Source organism: Oncorhynchus mykiss, chromosome 28, assembly GCF_057628025.1.
Source record: "Oncorhynchus mykiss isolate SJ-2025 chromosome 28, ASM5762802v1, whole genome shotgun sequence".
Taxonomy (NCBI): domain Eukaryota; kingdom Metazoa; phylum Chordata; class Actinopteri; order Salmoniformes; family Salmonidae; genus Oncorhynchus; species Oncorhynchus mykiss.
In genome coordinates, this window is record NC_143049.1 from 42,630,776 (window position 1) to 42,646,028 (window position 15,253).

General features: G+C 44.4%; 1 protein-coding gene across 1 annotated transcript in view; it reads left to right on the top strand.

The window, feature by feature from the left end:
* The window catches only part of LOC110508260 (ubiquitin carboxyl-terminal hydrolase 33), a 66,868-nt gene that overhangs the window by 2,892 nt on the left and 48,723 nt on the right, over positions 1-15,253 (top strand). The window contains exons 2-6 of the mRNA XM_090226039.1: positions 6,295-6,400; positions 6,743-6,796; positions 8,196-8,258; positions 12,988-13,140; positions 13,681-13,792. Of these exons, the coding sequence (XP_090082165.1) occupies positions 6,317-6,400; positions 6,743-6,796; positions 8,196-8,258; positions 12,988-13,140; positions 13,681-13,792 (466 nt within the window). The 5' untranslated portion in view covers positions 6,295-6,316. The remainder of the gene's footprint in view (positions 1-6,294; positions 6,401-6,742; positions 6,797-8,195; positions 8,259-12,987; positions 13,141-13,680; positions 13,793-15,253) is intronic.

Genomic DNA, 15,253 nt, shown 5'->3' on the forward strand with positions numbered 1-15,253 from the left:
AGGGGCCATCTTCCCGTTAGACAAGAGGCTAACTAGTTAATATCACAGGGGCCATCTGCCCGTTAGACAAGAGGCTAACTAGTTAATATCACAGGAGCCATCTGCCCGTTAGACAAGAGGCTAACTAGTTAATATCACAGGGGCCATCTGCCCGTTAGCCTCTTGTCTAACTAGTTAATATCACAGGGGCCATCAGCCCGTTAGCCTCTTAGCAGTGAGTGTCACACCGACTGATCTGCATGCGATGTCCGCCCCGTGGGCCTTTTTTGAAGATTGAATAGTAGCTTCCTTCACTAAATACGTTACATCCACATTGTTAGTAACTGTTTTGACATGCTGGGGTTTGTTGGTAGCTAGCCCATTCATAGAAGATGAACTATCATCAAAGACAGTACATGAGGTGTCGAAACTCTGTTCTTAGCGCCTGTTGAAGGTATCGTCTTGAGGGAGGTTTTGTTGAAGGATAATTACCTGATCAGGCCTCGTTGTTCATCAGTGCTCATTAAGAAATGTGAGTTGGGAGTTGTCTTGGTTAGATGTGAGGGTGTCTTAACAGAACATTATTACAAATCATTTTGTAGACCTCAACAAGCCCATGGTTAGATGTGGGGGTGTCTTAATCATTTTGTAGACCTCAACAAGCCCATGGTTAGATGTGGGGGTGTCTTAATCATTTTGTAGACCTCAACAAGCCCATGGTTAGATGTGAGGGTGTCTTAACAGAACATTATTACAAATAATTTTGTAGACCTCAACAAGCCCATGGTTAGATGTGGGGGTGTCTTAATCATTTTGTAGACCTCAACAAGCCCATGGTTAGATGTGAGGGTGTCTTAACAGAACATTATTACAAATAATTTTGTAGACCTCAACAAGCCCATGGTTAGATGTGGGGGTGTCTTAATCATTTTGTAGACCTCAACAAGCCCATGGTTAGATGTGGGGGTGTCTTAATCATTTTGTAGACCTCAACAAGCCCATGGTTAGATGTGAGGGTGTCTTAACAGAACATTATTACAAATAATTTTGTAGACCTCAACAAGCCCATGGTTAGATGTGGGGGTGTCTTAATCATTTTGTAGACCTCAACAAGCCCATGGTTAGATGTGGGGGTGTCTTAATCATTTTGTAGACCTCAACAAGCCCATGGTTAGATGTGGGGGTGTCTTAATCATTTTGTAGACCTCAACAAGCCCAAACAGATTTTGTTTCAATATGCTTTGCGTTGTAGTCACGACAGACAAAGATAATAGTTAAGTAAACTTTCCAATGCATGTTGTCAACCATCACATCCAGTACATGAAGACGGTAATTAACGTTTGGTTTCCGTTTCCTGTGTAACATCAATATTGTTATCTGACTGTCCATTACATTAATTTGTTTTTAAAATGTTAAATGTACATTCACAGTCTTTCAGGTGTTGAGGTCTGTGGATGGCCCTACCAGACCATGTGTGGGGAGGTTTATTTCATCAGGAGGGGCTTGACCTGAGATGTCTGGGTCTTCTTGTTGAGGTGCAGCGTCCACCAATAAGGTTGTGTTCCGCACCCTGCTGGGTGTCAGCTGGTGCTCTGTTTACTGGCTCTGTGTGCGGAAATTCTCCTCTCTTTCTCTGCTCTTCCTCAAAAGGTCTCCTGTTCCTCCTGAAGACATTTCCTTGTTCTGTCTTCACCTCGTAGGACCTTTGCTCCACAGGTCTGACTGTTTCTGTCCTGTGAGTGGCTGGACTCTCACCCTGTCATCTCATTGCAGCTCTGTGAGATCCTCAGCAGAGGTGTCGTAGTACGTTGCCCGTCTCTGCTGTCTTTCTGTGAACTTCTCCAGCTGACAGTTTGTCATCACCGGTCTCAGCAGATTTTCACTCATTAGCAGTAGTGTCTGTGTACGTCTTCCCATGAGCGCCATGGCAGGGCTGCTGTCTGTTCCTTGTGAAGGGTATCCCTGTGATCCAGCAGGGCCAGTTACGGGTCAGAACCGGCTCTCTTTCTTTTGCCATCAGTCTTTTGGCTGTTTTCACTGCCGATTCCACTTTCCCATTACTTTGCAGGTATCCTGGAGACAATGTTTTAAAGTCCCGAACCTTGCTGAAACTTGAACTCGATTGAAGAGTACTGGGGACCATTGTCTGAGTACAGGATGTCAGTTATCCCATAGCGTGCAAAGTATGTCTTCAGTTTTTGAATGACCGTTTTTGACTGTCAGGGCTCTGCTAGCTGCTCCTTCTCTGTCTGTGCATACCCTTTATCAGTCTCTGTCAGGGCTCTGCTGGCGTATGATATTGGTTGTCCTCCCTGCGTCAAGGCTGCTCCTAACCCACTCTCTGAAGCATCACACTGTAGTACAAGCTGCTCTGTTGGATTGTAGTATTTCAGCACAGGGGTCTGCAATGGTATCCCTGATTTTATTGATAGCCAGCTCCCACAGTGAGTCCTTGTGTGTTAGCTGATTTTATTGATAGCCAGCTCCCACAGTGAGTCCTTGTGTGTTAGCTGATTTTATTGATAGCCAGCTCCCACAGTGAGTCCTTGTGTGTTAGCTGTCGCAGTGGCTCACTGCGCTCCGTGGCATAGCTGCAGAACTTGGCTAGGTAGGGACACCGTTCGTAAATTTATCAGTTATTCAGCACTTTTGCATACTCAGACTGAATTTACGAACACACCCGAAATGGTTACTTGCCTTTTTAAGACATGTAGCTAGCTAGCAAAACAATTAACGTAGCTAGGTAAACAACGTGTATGATCATACACGGCACGTAGCATTAGCTAACGCGCCAGCCAGCTAACATTATCTAGTTAAACAACAATGAACATAATGCCAAATCATGTCATTACTACCCTGCGTGAATCTGCTGAGAGCTAACCAACCAGGTTCAATGTTAGATAGCTGACATTAGGCTCTAACTAGTCAAGCAAACGGCTTTGGCATACAAATAATATCATACACCTAACGTTAGCTAAACTCAGTTCTTCACAATTCCTGACATTTAAGTAAAAATTCACATTCAAGTAAAAATGCCCTGTCTTAGGTCAGTTAGGATCACCACTTTATTTTATTTTAAGAATAATACTAGAGAGAATGATTTATTTCAGCTTTTATTTCTTTCATCGCATTCCAAGTGGGTCAGAAGTTTACATACACTCCATTAGTATTTGGTAGCATTGCCTTTAAATTGTGTAACTTTGGTCAAACGTTTCGGGTAGCCTTCCACAAGCTTCCCACAATAAGTTGGGTGAATTTTGGCCCATTCCTCCTGACAGAGCTGGTGAAACTGAGTCAGGTTTGTAGGCCTCCTTGCTCGCACACTCTTTTTCAGTTCTGCCCACAAATGTTCTATAGGATTAAGGTCAGGGCTTTGTGATGGCCACTCCAACACCTTGACTTTGTTGTCCTTAAGCGATTTTGCCACAACTGTGGAAGAATGCTTGGGTTCATTGTCCATTTGGAAGGCCCATTTGTGACCAAGCTTTAACTTCCTGCCTGATGTCTTGATGTTGCTTCAATATATCCACATAATTTTCTTTCCTCATAATGCCATCTATTTTGTGAAGTGCACCAGTCCCTCCTGCAGCAAAGCACCCGCCCAACATGATGCTGCCACCCCCGTGCTTCATGGTTGGGATGGTGTTCTTCGGCTTGCAAGCCTCCCCCTTTTTCCTCCAAACACAACAATGGTCATTATGACCAAACAGTTATATTTTTGTTTCCTCAGACCAAAGGACATTTCTCCAAAAAGTACGATCTTTGTCCCCATGTGCAGTTGCAAACCGTAGTCTGTCATTTTTATGGCGGTTTTGGAGCAGTGGCTTCTTCCTTGCTGAGTGGCCTTTCAGGTTGTGTTGATATAGGACTTGTTTTACTGTGGATATAGATACTTTTGTACCGGTTTCCTCTAGCATCTTCACAAGGTCCTTTGCTGTTGTTCTGGGATTGATTTGCACTTTTCTCACCAAAGTACGTTCATCTCTAGGAGACAGAACGCATCTCCTTCCTGAGCGGTATGACGGCTGTGTGGTCCCATGGTGTTTATTCTTGCGTACTATTGTTTGTACAGATGAACGTGGTACCTTCAGGCATTTGGAAATTGCTCCCAAGGATGAACCAGACTTGTGGAGGTCTACATTTCTTTCCGAGGTCTTGGCTGATTTCTTTGGATTTCCCTATGATGTCAAGCGAAGAGGCACTGAGTTTGAAGGTAGGCCTTGAAATACATCCACAGGTACACCACCAATTAACTCAAATGTTGTCAATTAGCCTATCAGAAGCTTCTAAAGCTATGACATCATTTTCTTGAATTTTCCAAGGTGTTTAAAGGCACAGTCAACTTAGTGTAGTAAACGTCTGACCCATCGGAATAAGTGAAATAATCTGTCTGTAAACAATTGTTGGAAAAATTACTTGTGTCATGCACAAAGTAGATGTCCTGACCGACTTGCCAAAACTATAGTTTGTGAACAAGACATTTGTGGAGTGGTTGAAAAACGAGTTTTAATGACTCTAACCTAAGTGTATGTAAACTTCCGACTTCAACAGTATCTGTAACCTAGAGTACAACCAGTGGGTCTGTCTCCTCTATACCACCCACCTGGTAGTGTGGTGGATGGGACTACCAGCTCTCTGTAACCTAGAGGGCAACCAGTGGGTCCATCTCCTCTATACCACACACCTGGTAGTGTGGTGGATGGGACTACCAGCTCTCTGTAACCTAGAGGGCAACCAGTGGGTCCATCTCCTCTATACCATGTTTCTTGTAGAATAACAATGTCTGTATTTCTGGGTTTCTGCTTTTCAGGCCAAAGTCAGATCACCTATAAAGGGTGTGGCCAGGGTTTGTTTGAAGGGGTCTAGGTTGGTGGGGATGTGGTCTGGTCCTTTTGGTGCAGGTCCTCTGGGCCGGGTGTCTCGCTGGTCTGGGCCGGGTGTCTCGCTGGTCTGGGCCGGGTGTCTCGCTGGTCTGGGCCGGGTGTCTCGCTGGTCTGGGCCGGGCGTCTCTCTGGTCTGTTCCTCCTGTGTGAGGTGTTGGGACTACGGTTGAGGGTGACGTCCTTCAGGGTCCTGGCGAAGGTGGGGACTGTTGTCTTGTAGAGGTGGATTTGTTTTGTACTTGTGCGTATGAAATTAGCTCCAATTCTTCTCTGACTGAACCAGTAATGAATGAATGAGTTTTGTTTTGCTTTGTTATGTTCTGTCTGTCTCTGTCTGTCTGAGAGAGAAGGACCCCATATGACAGACACCCCCTAGTCTAAGGATATGCTGTACCGTAGGGATTGGTGCACATCGATTCACTGGAGTATTGCTTCTTCTATACCTTGGCCTCAATCTTATTTTTTAACTGTTCAGCCAAAATATTTTCAGCACATTATTTAATTTCCATGATTGATCAAAACTAATATGCTCATATGATGATATGTGTATTTTGGACTGCCTCTTTAGAGGCAACTAGTCAGACAACTAGTCAGACAACTAGTCAGAGATTAAGGTTGTCAGGCCTCTAGCCCCTTTAGTACTAACGGGAGATCATAGGGCCACGGATAATATCTCTCTCTGAGAGATGAGAAGAGGAAGTTGTTTTGGGTTGCTTACTATGCGGTACGACGTACACAGAGCAGACCTGGAAAAACCAGTTATGCTGTCTGGAGCCTCCGGTTCCTACGCTGACAAGCAGACGGACAGCTTGGTGTTTGGCAGGCAGGCAGACGGACAGCTTGGTGTTTGACAGGCAGGCAGACAGACAGCTTGGTGTTTGACAGGCAGGCAGACGGACAGCTTGGTGTTTGGCTGGCAGGCAGACGGACAGCTTGGTGTTTGGCTGGCAGGCAGACGGACAGCTTGGAGTTTGACAGGCAGGCAGACGGACAGCTTGGTGTTTGACAGGCAGGCAGACAGACAGCTTGGTGTTTGACAGGCAGGCAGACGGACAGCTTGGTGTTTGACAGGCAGGCAGACAGACAGCTTGGTGTTTGACAGGCAGGCAGACGGACAGCTTGGTGTTTGACAGGCAGGCAGACAGACAGCTTGGTGTTTGGCAGGCAGGTAGACAGACAGCTTGGTGTTTGACAGGCAGGCAGACAGACAGCTTGGTGTTTGGCAGGCAGGTAGACAGACAGCTTGGTGTTTGCTTGGTTCATTAACAGTATTTCAGGTTTCCTGTTGTGGTCCAAGCTGGTTTAGGAGGACATGAACGATAGTGGATTGTCTATTGTTGTCCACATCGGCACTCTTTTTCTTGTTGATCTCACTGATGTCACTGTTGCTTGAATGCCCATGACTGTGTTTACCTCTCCCCCCCCCACTCAGACAGGTGAGGTGCAGGTGAGTGATGCCTCTGTGTTCTAGCAGTGACTGTCCCCATCTACAGTGTGTTGGAGAGATCACCAAGGAAGAGCTCATCCTCAAGTCTCATGTGAGTACACCTGTCCTGACGTTAACTAGGCTAGCTAAACTATCTTTATCATTATCTAATAGACGTTAACTAGGCTAGCTAACTATGTTTATCATTATCTAATAGACGTTAACTAGGTTAGCTAAACTATCATTATGTAATAGCATTCGCTGAAATAGAAACAATGATTAAATGTCCAAGGCCTGGATGTTTTCCAAGAAATGAGGATGTTGTCATTGGAGAAGGCCTTGCTCTATCATGTTACCGTTTATTAGCTGCTGTCTGTCTGGGATTATTACGTTGTCTCACCGGTCTGGCCTGGTCACTGGAGCTAGTTGGTTATGTTTGTGTGTGTGTTTCAAGGGCCAGTGCCAAGACTGCAAAGTTGGAGGACCGAATCTGTGGGCGTGTCTGGAGGTGAGTGAAAAGTTGTAACTCGTTGGGACTTTTATTTGTAATGTTTTGGAACTCGTTGGGACTTTTATTTGTAATGTTTTGGAACTCGTTTGGACTTTTATTTGTAATGTTTTGGAACTCGTTGAGACTTTTATTTGTAATGTTTTGGAACTTGTTGGGACTTTTATTTGTAATGTTTTGGAACTCGTTGAGACTTTTATTTGTAATGTTTTGGAACTCGTTGGGACTTTTATTTGTATTGTTTTGGAACTCGTTGGGACTTTTATTTGTAATGTTTTGGAACTCGTTGGGACTTTTATTTGTAATGTTTTGGAACTCGTTGGGACTTTTATTTGTAATGTTTTGGAACTCGTTGGGACTTTTATTTGTAATGTTTTGGAACTCGTTGGGACTTTTATTTGTAATGTTTTGGAACTCGTTGGGACTTTTATTTGTATTGTTTTGGAACTCGTTGGGACTTTTATTTGTAATGTTTTGGAACTCGTTGGGACTTTTATTTGTAATGTTTTGGAACTCGTTGGGACTTTTATTTGTAATGTTTTGGAACTCGTTGGGACTTTTATTTGTATTGTTTTGGAACTCGTTGAGACTTTTATTTGTAATGTTTTGGAACTCGTTGGGACTTTTATTTGTATTGTTTTGGAACTCGTTGGGACTTTTATTTGTAATGTTTTGGAACTCGTTGGGACTTTTATTTGTAATGTTTTTAAACTCGTTGGGACTTTTATTTGTAATGTTTTGGAACTCGTTGGGACTTTTATTTGTAATGTTTTGGAACTCGTTGGGACTTTTATTTGTAATGTTTTGGAACTCGTTGGGACTTTTATTTGTAATGTTTTGGAACTCGTTGGGACTTTTATTTGTATTGTTTTGGAACTCGTTGAGACTTTTATTTGTATTGTTTTGGAACTCGTTGGGACTTTTATTTGTAATGTTTTGGAACTCGTTGGGACTTTTATTTGTAATGTTTTGGAACTCGTTGGGACTTTTATTTGTAATGTTTTGGAACTCGTTGAGACTTTTATTTGTAATGTTTTGGAACTCGTTGGGACTTTTATTTGTAATGTTTTGGAACTCGTTGGGACTTTTATTTGTAATGTTTTGGAACTCGTTGGGACTTTTATTTGTAATGTTTTGGAACTCGTTGAGACTTTTATTTGTAATGTTTTGGAACTCGTTGAGACTTTTATTTGTAATGTTTTGGAACTCGTTGGGACTTTTATTTGTAATGTTTTGGAACTCGTTGAGACTTTTATTTGTAATGTTTTGGAACTCGTTGAGACTTTTATTTGTAATGTTTTGGAACTCGTTGGGACTTTTATTTAGAAAGTTGTGATTTACCATTTTGGTCTCATGCAAATTGACTGTTGTATAAATCCATTGTTTTCTGTGTTTGTAGAATGGCTGTGTGTATGTGGGCTGTGGAGAATCTCACACTGACCACAGCACCATCCACTCACAGGTGAGTGACCCTTGACCTCTACAACTCCCACATATAGCTACAGGATTAGAGCAGTACAACGGGATGAGTAACCCCTGACCTTTACACTTCCCACACACACCTACAGGACTAGATCAATATTCAGGATGGTTCAGGAGACACCTACAGGACTAGATCAATATTCAGGATGGTTCAGGAGACACCTACAGGACTAGATCAATATTCAGGATGGTTCAGGAGACACCTACAGGACTAGATCAATATTCAGGATGGTTCAGGAGACACCTACAGAACTAGATCAATATTCAGGATGGTTCAGGAGACACCTACAGGACTAGATCAATATTCAGGATGGTTCAGGAGACACCTACAGGACTAGATCAATATTCAGGATGGTTCAGGAGACACCTACAGGACTAGATCAATATTCAGGATGGTTCAGGAGACACCTACAGGACTAGATCAATATTCAGGATGGTTCAGGAGACACCTACAGGACTAGATCAATATTCAGGATGGTTCAGGAGACACCTACAGAACTAGATCAATATTCAGGATGGTTCAGGAGACACCTACAGGACTAGATCAATATTCAGGATGGTTCAGGAGACACCTACAGAACTAGATCAATATTCAGGATGGTTCAGGAGACACCTACAGGACTAGATCAATATTCAGGATGGTTCAGGAGACACCTACAGGACTAGATCAATATTCAGGATGGTTCAGGAGACACCTACAGGACTAGATCAATATTCAGGATGGTTCAGGAGACACCTACAGGACTAGATCAATATTCAGGATGGTTCAGGAGACACCTACAGAACTAGATCAATATTCAGGATGGTTCAGGAGACACCTACAGGACTAGATCAATATTCAGGATGGTTCAGGAGACACCTACAGGACTAGATCAATATTCAGGATGGTTCAGGAGACACCTACAGGACTAGATCAATATTCAGGATGGTTCAGGAGACACCTACAGGACTAGATCAATATTCAGGATGGTTCAGGAGACACCTACAGGACTAGATCAATATTCAGGATGGTTCAGGAGACACCTACAGAACTAGATCAATGTTCAGGATGGTTCAGGAGACACCTACAGAACTAGATCAATATTCAGGATGGTTCAGAAGATAACGAGAAAAGAGGTGTGATGGGGGAGGGGGGAAGAAAGAATGAAGTGGGAAGTGTTGGAGAGAGCGTGATTAGGGAAGAAACGATAAGGGATGTTGGAGGAGACTAGAGTCCCAGTTCCTAGAGCGGTGAAAGGGATGTTGGAGGAGACGAGAGTCCCAGTTCCTAGAGAGGTGAAAGGGATGTTGGAAAGGCGAGAGTCCCAGTTCCTAGAGAGGTGAAAGGGATGTTGGAGGAGACGAGAGTCCCAGTTCCTAGACAGGTGAAAGGGATGTTGGAGGAGACGAGAGTCCCAGTTCCTAGACAGGTGAAAGGGATGTTGGAGGAGACGAGAGTCCCAGTTCCTAGAGAGGTGAAAGGGATGTTGGAGGAGACGAGAGTCCCAGTTCCTAGAGAGGTGAAAGGGATGTTGGAGGAGACGAGAGTCCCAGTTCCTAGAGAGGTGAAAGGGATGTTGGAGGAGACGAGAGTCCCAGTTCCTAGAGAGGTGAAAGGGATGTTGGAGGAGACGAGAGTCCCAGTTCCTAGAGAGGTGAAAGGGATGTTGGAGGAGACGAGAGTCCCAGTTCCTAGAGAGGTGAAAGGGATGTTGGAGGAGACGAGAGTCCCAGTTCCTAGAGAGGTGAAAGGGAGGTTGGAGGAGACGAGAGTCCCAGTTCCTAGAGAGGTGAAAGGGATGTTGGAGGAGACGAGAGTCCCAGTTCCTATTGCAGCACATGAGTGTACAAAACATTATAAACGTTAGGATTTTTAATCCTTGAGACATGGATTGTGTATTTGTTTCATTCAGAGGCTGAATGGGCAAGACAATCTTTTCAACCTTTTGAAGGGGGTATGGTAGTATGTGGCAGTTGCACCGGTTTGTGTCAAGAACTGCAACACTGCTGGGTTTTTACGCTCAACAGTGTTCAAAATGAGGATTTCCTGTTTAGTCTCTAACCTCGCAGAAGGATTTTCAGGTCTAGTCTCTACCCTCGCAGAAGGATATTCAGGTCTAGTCTCTACCCTCGCAGAAGGATATTCAGGTCTAGTCTGTACCCTCGCAGAAGGATATTCAGGTCTAGTCTGTACCCTCGCAGAAGGATATTCAGGTCTAGTCTGTACCCTCGCAGAAGGATATTCAGGTCTAGTCTCTACCCTCGCAGAAGGATATTCAGGTCTAGTCTCTACCCTCGCAGAAGGATATTCAGGTCTAGTCTCTACCCTCGCAGAAGGATATTCAGGTCTAGTCTGTACCCTCGCAGAAGGATATTCAGGTCTAGTCTCTACCCTCGCAGAAGGATTTTCAGGTCTAGTCTCTACCCTCGCAGTAGGATTTTCAGGTCTAGTCTCTACCCTCGCAGAAGGATATTCAGGTCTAGTCTCTACCCTCGCAGAAGGATATTCAGGTCTAGTCTCTACCCTCGCAGAAGGATTTTCAGGTCTAGTCTCTACCCTCGCAGAAGGATTTTCAGGTCTAGTCTCTACCCTCGCAGAAGGATATTCAGGTCTAGTCTGTACCCTCGCAGAAGGATTTTCAGGTCTAGTCTGTACCCTCGCAGAAGGATATTCAGGTCTAGTCTCTACCCTCGCAGAAGGATTTTCAGGTCTAGTCTGTACCCTCGCAGAAGGATTTTCAGGTCTAGTCTCTACCCTCGCAGAAGGATATTCAGGTCTAGTCTCTACCCTCGCAGAAGGATATTCAGGTCTAGTCTGTACCCTCGCAGAAGGATATTCAGGTCTAGTCTCTACCCTCGCAGAAGGATTTTCAGGTCTAGTCTCTACCCTCGCAGAAGGATATTCAGGTCTAGTCTGTACCCTCGCAGAAGGATTTTCAGGTCTAGTCTCTAACCTCGCAGAAGGATATTCAGGTCTAGTCTCTACCCTCGCAGAAGGATTTTCAGGTCTAGTCTCTAACCTCGCAGAAGGATATTCAGGTCTAGTCTCTACCCTCGCAGAAGGATATTCAGGTCTAGTCTCTACCCTCGCAGAAGGATATTCAGGTCTAGTCTCTAACCTCGCAGAAGGATTTTCAGGTCTAGTCTGTACCCTCGCAGAAGGATATTCAGGTCTAGTCTGTACCCTCGCAGAAGGATATTCAGGTCTAGTCTCTACCCTCGCAGTAGGATTTTCAGGTCTAGTCTCTACCCCCACAGAAGTATTTTCAGGTCTAGTCTCTACCCTCGCAGAAGGATTTTCAGGTCTAGTCTGTACCCTCGCAGAAGGATTTTCAGGTCTAGTCTGTACCCTCGCAGAAGGATATTCAGGTCTAGTCTCTACCCCCACAGAAGTATTTTCAGGTCTAGTCTCTACCCTCGCAGAAGGATTTTCAGGTCTAGTCTGTACCCTCGCAGAAGGATATTCAGGTCTAGTCTCTACCCTCGCAGAAGGATATTCAGGTCTAGTCTCTACCCTCGCAGTAGGATTTTCAGGTCTAGTCTCTACCCCCACAGAAGTATTTTCAGGTCTAGTCTCTAACCTCGCAGAAGGATATTCAGGTCTAGTCTCTACCCTCGCAGAAGGATTTTCAGGTCTAGTCTCTAACCTCGCAGAAGGATTTTCAGGTCTAGTCTGTACCCTCGCAGTAGGATTTTCAAGTCTAGTCTCTAACCTCGCAGAAGGATATTCAGGTCTAGTCTCTACCCTCGCAGAAGGATATTCAGGTCTAGTCTCTAACCTCGCAGAAGGATATTCAGGTCTAGTCTCTACCCTCGCAGAAGGATATTCAGGTCTAGTCTCTAACCTCGCAGAAGGATTTTCAGGTCTAGTCTCTACCCTCGCAGAAGGATTTTCAGGTCTAGTCTCTACCCCCGCAGAAGGATTTTCCTGTCTAGTCTCTACCCTCGCAGAAGCCAAAGCCCCCTCCCCGGTCCATGTGGTCACACACACGTTAGGCACTCCTGGCAAAGAAGTTTAAGCACCGCCTTCTCCCAATCCTGATAGGTCCAAATAGCCAGTGAGAAAACCCCCAAAACCTCCTCCAGGGATGGCAGGTGTCCTAGTGGTTAGCGCATTAGGCCAGTAACTGAAAGGTTGCTAGATCGAATCCCCTGAGCTGACAAGGTAAAAATCTGTCGTTCTGCCCCTGAACAAGGCAGTTAACTCACTCATCCCGTTCAGTCCTGACAGATTCTGTCTACACACTGAAGCTCTGCTCCTTAGGGGTGGGTGTTGTCATCCTTGCCCCTTTCTACCAACAGTAATGCAGACACATGAATAATGTACCTGTCTGACCTGTCTGTCTGTCTGACCTGTCTGTCTGACCTGTCTGTCTGACCTGTGTCTGACCTGTCTGTCTGACGTGTCTGTCTGTCGTGTCTGTCTGTCGTGTCTGTCTGACGTGTCTGTCTGACGTGGCTGTCTGACCTGTCTGACCTGTCTGTCTGTCTGTCTGACCTGTCTGACCGGTCTGTCTGACCTGTCTGTCTGACCTGTCTGTCTGACCTGTCTGTCTGACGTGGCTGTCTGACGTGGCTGTCTGACGTGGCTGTCTGACGTGGCTGTCTGTCTGTCTGTCAACAACAACAATATACTGTATTTGTTTATTTGCTTATACCACCTTTATACATTCTATTACATCTTATAAATATCTAGAAACATGAACATGTTTATAACCCCTCTATAACAGGAGACTGGGCACAACCTGACAGTGAACCTGACCACTCTGAGGGTGTGGTGTTATGCCTGTGGGAAAGAGGTGTTCCTGGAGCGTAAACTGGGCCCTCACTGCCCTGTCCCCAGCACCAAGACCCTCACATCACCTCTCACCAACAACACACAGGTAATGTTATGCTCTGAAACCAACGTTGGTTGTTTGATTGGTTGGTTGATATGCCGATTGGTTGGTAGATTTATTTATTGGTCGGTTGATTGATTGATACATTCATTGATGCAGTCATTGAGTAATTGATAGATCGATCCCTGAATTCATTGTGATTGTTTGATTGATACCTAGATTGATTGATACCTGAATTGATTGATAGATTGACTGATACCTTGATTGGTTGACTAATTAATGACTGAATCTCAAATCACTAAGTTCCCTCATTATTGAAACCGTTGTCTAGCTAAAGCCACAACCCCGACCAAATCAACCTATAACATGAACACTGTACAGATTCAGTCATTGTTGTTAATAATTTCACATTCTTCGAGACCATGTTTAAAGTCCATAATCATTCAGTTGTGTAACGTTCTTTTCTTTCTCTACGTAGAATGCAGCCAGAGCAGTTGTGGTTCCACTGTTGTCGCCTCACGCTGCTGTGATAGGTCACTGTCTTTCGACGCTTAGGGTTCTAATGGGGGTTCTTCTGTCCCCCAGGAGGGTAGCAGGGTGTTGGGCCGCTCCACCTCTCTGAGACTGCCCCCTACTGGTGGCTGTGAAGACCTGGGCATGGAGACGGAGGAGGAGGAGGAGGAGCTCCGCCCCAGAGGTAACAGCATCATGTTGAAGCTCTGTGTTTACACAATGTGACATGTCTGCATTCTTCCCCTTTTTTTTATTTTTATTTAAAGCTGCAATATGTCCATATTTGGGCGACCCTGACCAAATTCACATAGAAATGTGTGTTATAGATCTGCCATTCTCATTGAAAGCCAGTCTAAGAAGCGGTAGATCTGTTCTATGTGTTTTAATTCTATGCTTCCCGTTCTTAAATTTAATTTGAGTCTTTTATCTTCGTTGTTTTTTTTTTTTACACCAGCTTCTAACAGCTGAAAAGACAATATTTTTTTGTTTCTGGAAAATGTATTTCTCAACGGTTTAGATGGTACAATGATTATCTACACTATACTTGCTTGTTTTTTGTCACATAAACTGAAATTAGGTAAACTATTAGAATTTGAACAACCAGGAGAAGGCGGAGCCATGTCTGCATGGTGCAGCGGTTTCGTTAAACTTGTCCAGCGTCATCTTAATTTCAATCAAATCAAATGTATTTATAAAGCCCTTCTTACATCAGCTGATATCTCAAAGTGCTGTACAGAAACCCAGCCTAAAACCCCAAACAGCAAGCAATGCAGGAGTATAAGCACATTTCTGACCAGGGCTTTAAAATACAGGATGAAATCACACATGATATGACTAATACCACTGTTAAACTGAGTGCCTCTAGACCGTAGTTCCCAAGTCTCTCAGCTGATCTCCTCCACCTTGTGCTTTAATCAAACTCCTAGGAGTTGAACATTGACTAATGAATCGAGGCTAGTAGCTGTCAAGGTGATGGGTGGCATTCAGGATAAATCTGTGTGTGTCTCAGGATAGATGTGTGTGTGTGTGTGTGTGTGTGTGTGTGTGTATCTCAGGATAGATGTGTGTATCTCAGGATAGATGTGTGTATCTCAGGATAGATGTGTGTATCTCAGGATAGATGTGTGTATCTCAGGATAGATGTGTGTATCTCAGGATAGATGTGTGTGTGTCTCAGGATAGATGTGTGTATCTCAGGATAGATGTGTGTATCTCAGGATAGATGTGTGTGTGTCTCAGGATAGATGTGTGTGTGTCTCAGGATAGATGTGTGTGTATCTCAGGATAGATGTGTGTGTGTCTCAGGATAGATGTGTGTGTGTCTCAGGATAGATGTGTGTGTGTCTCAGGATAGATGTGTGTGTGTCTCAGGATAGATGTGTGTGTGTCTCAGGATAGATGCTTGTGTTTGTGTGTGTGTGTTTAGTGTGTATCTCAAGATAGCTGTGTGTGTGTGTGGTTAGTGTGTATCTCAGGATAGATGTGTGTGTGGTTAGTGTGTATCTCAGGATAGATGTGTGTGTGTGGTTAGTGTGTATCTCAGGATAGATGTGTGTGTGGTTAGTGTGTATCTCAGGATAGGTGTGTGTGTGTGTGTGTGTGTGGTTAGTGTGTATCTCAGGATAGATGTGTGTGTGTGGTTAGT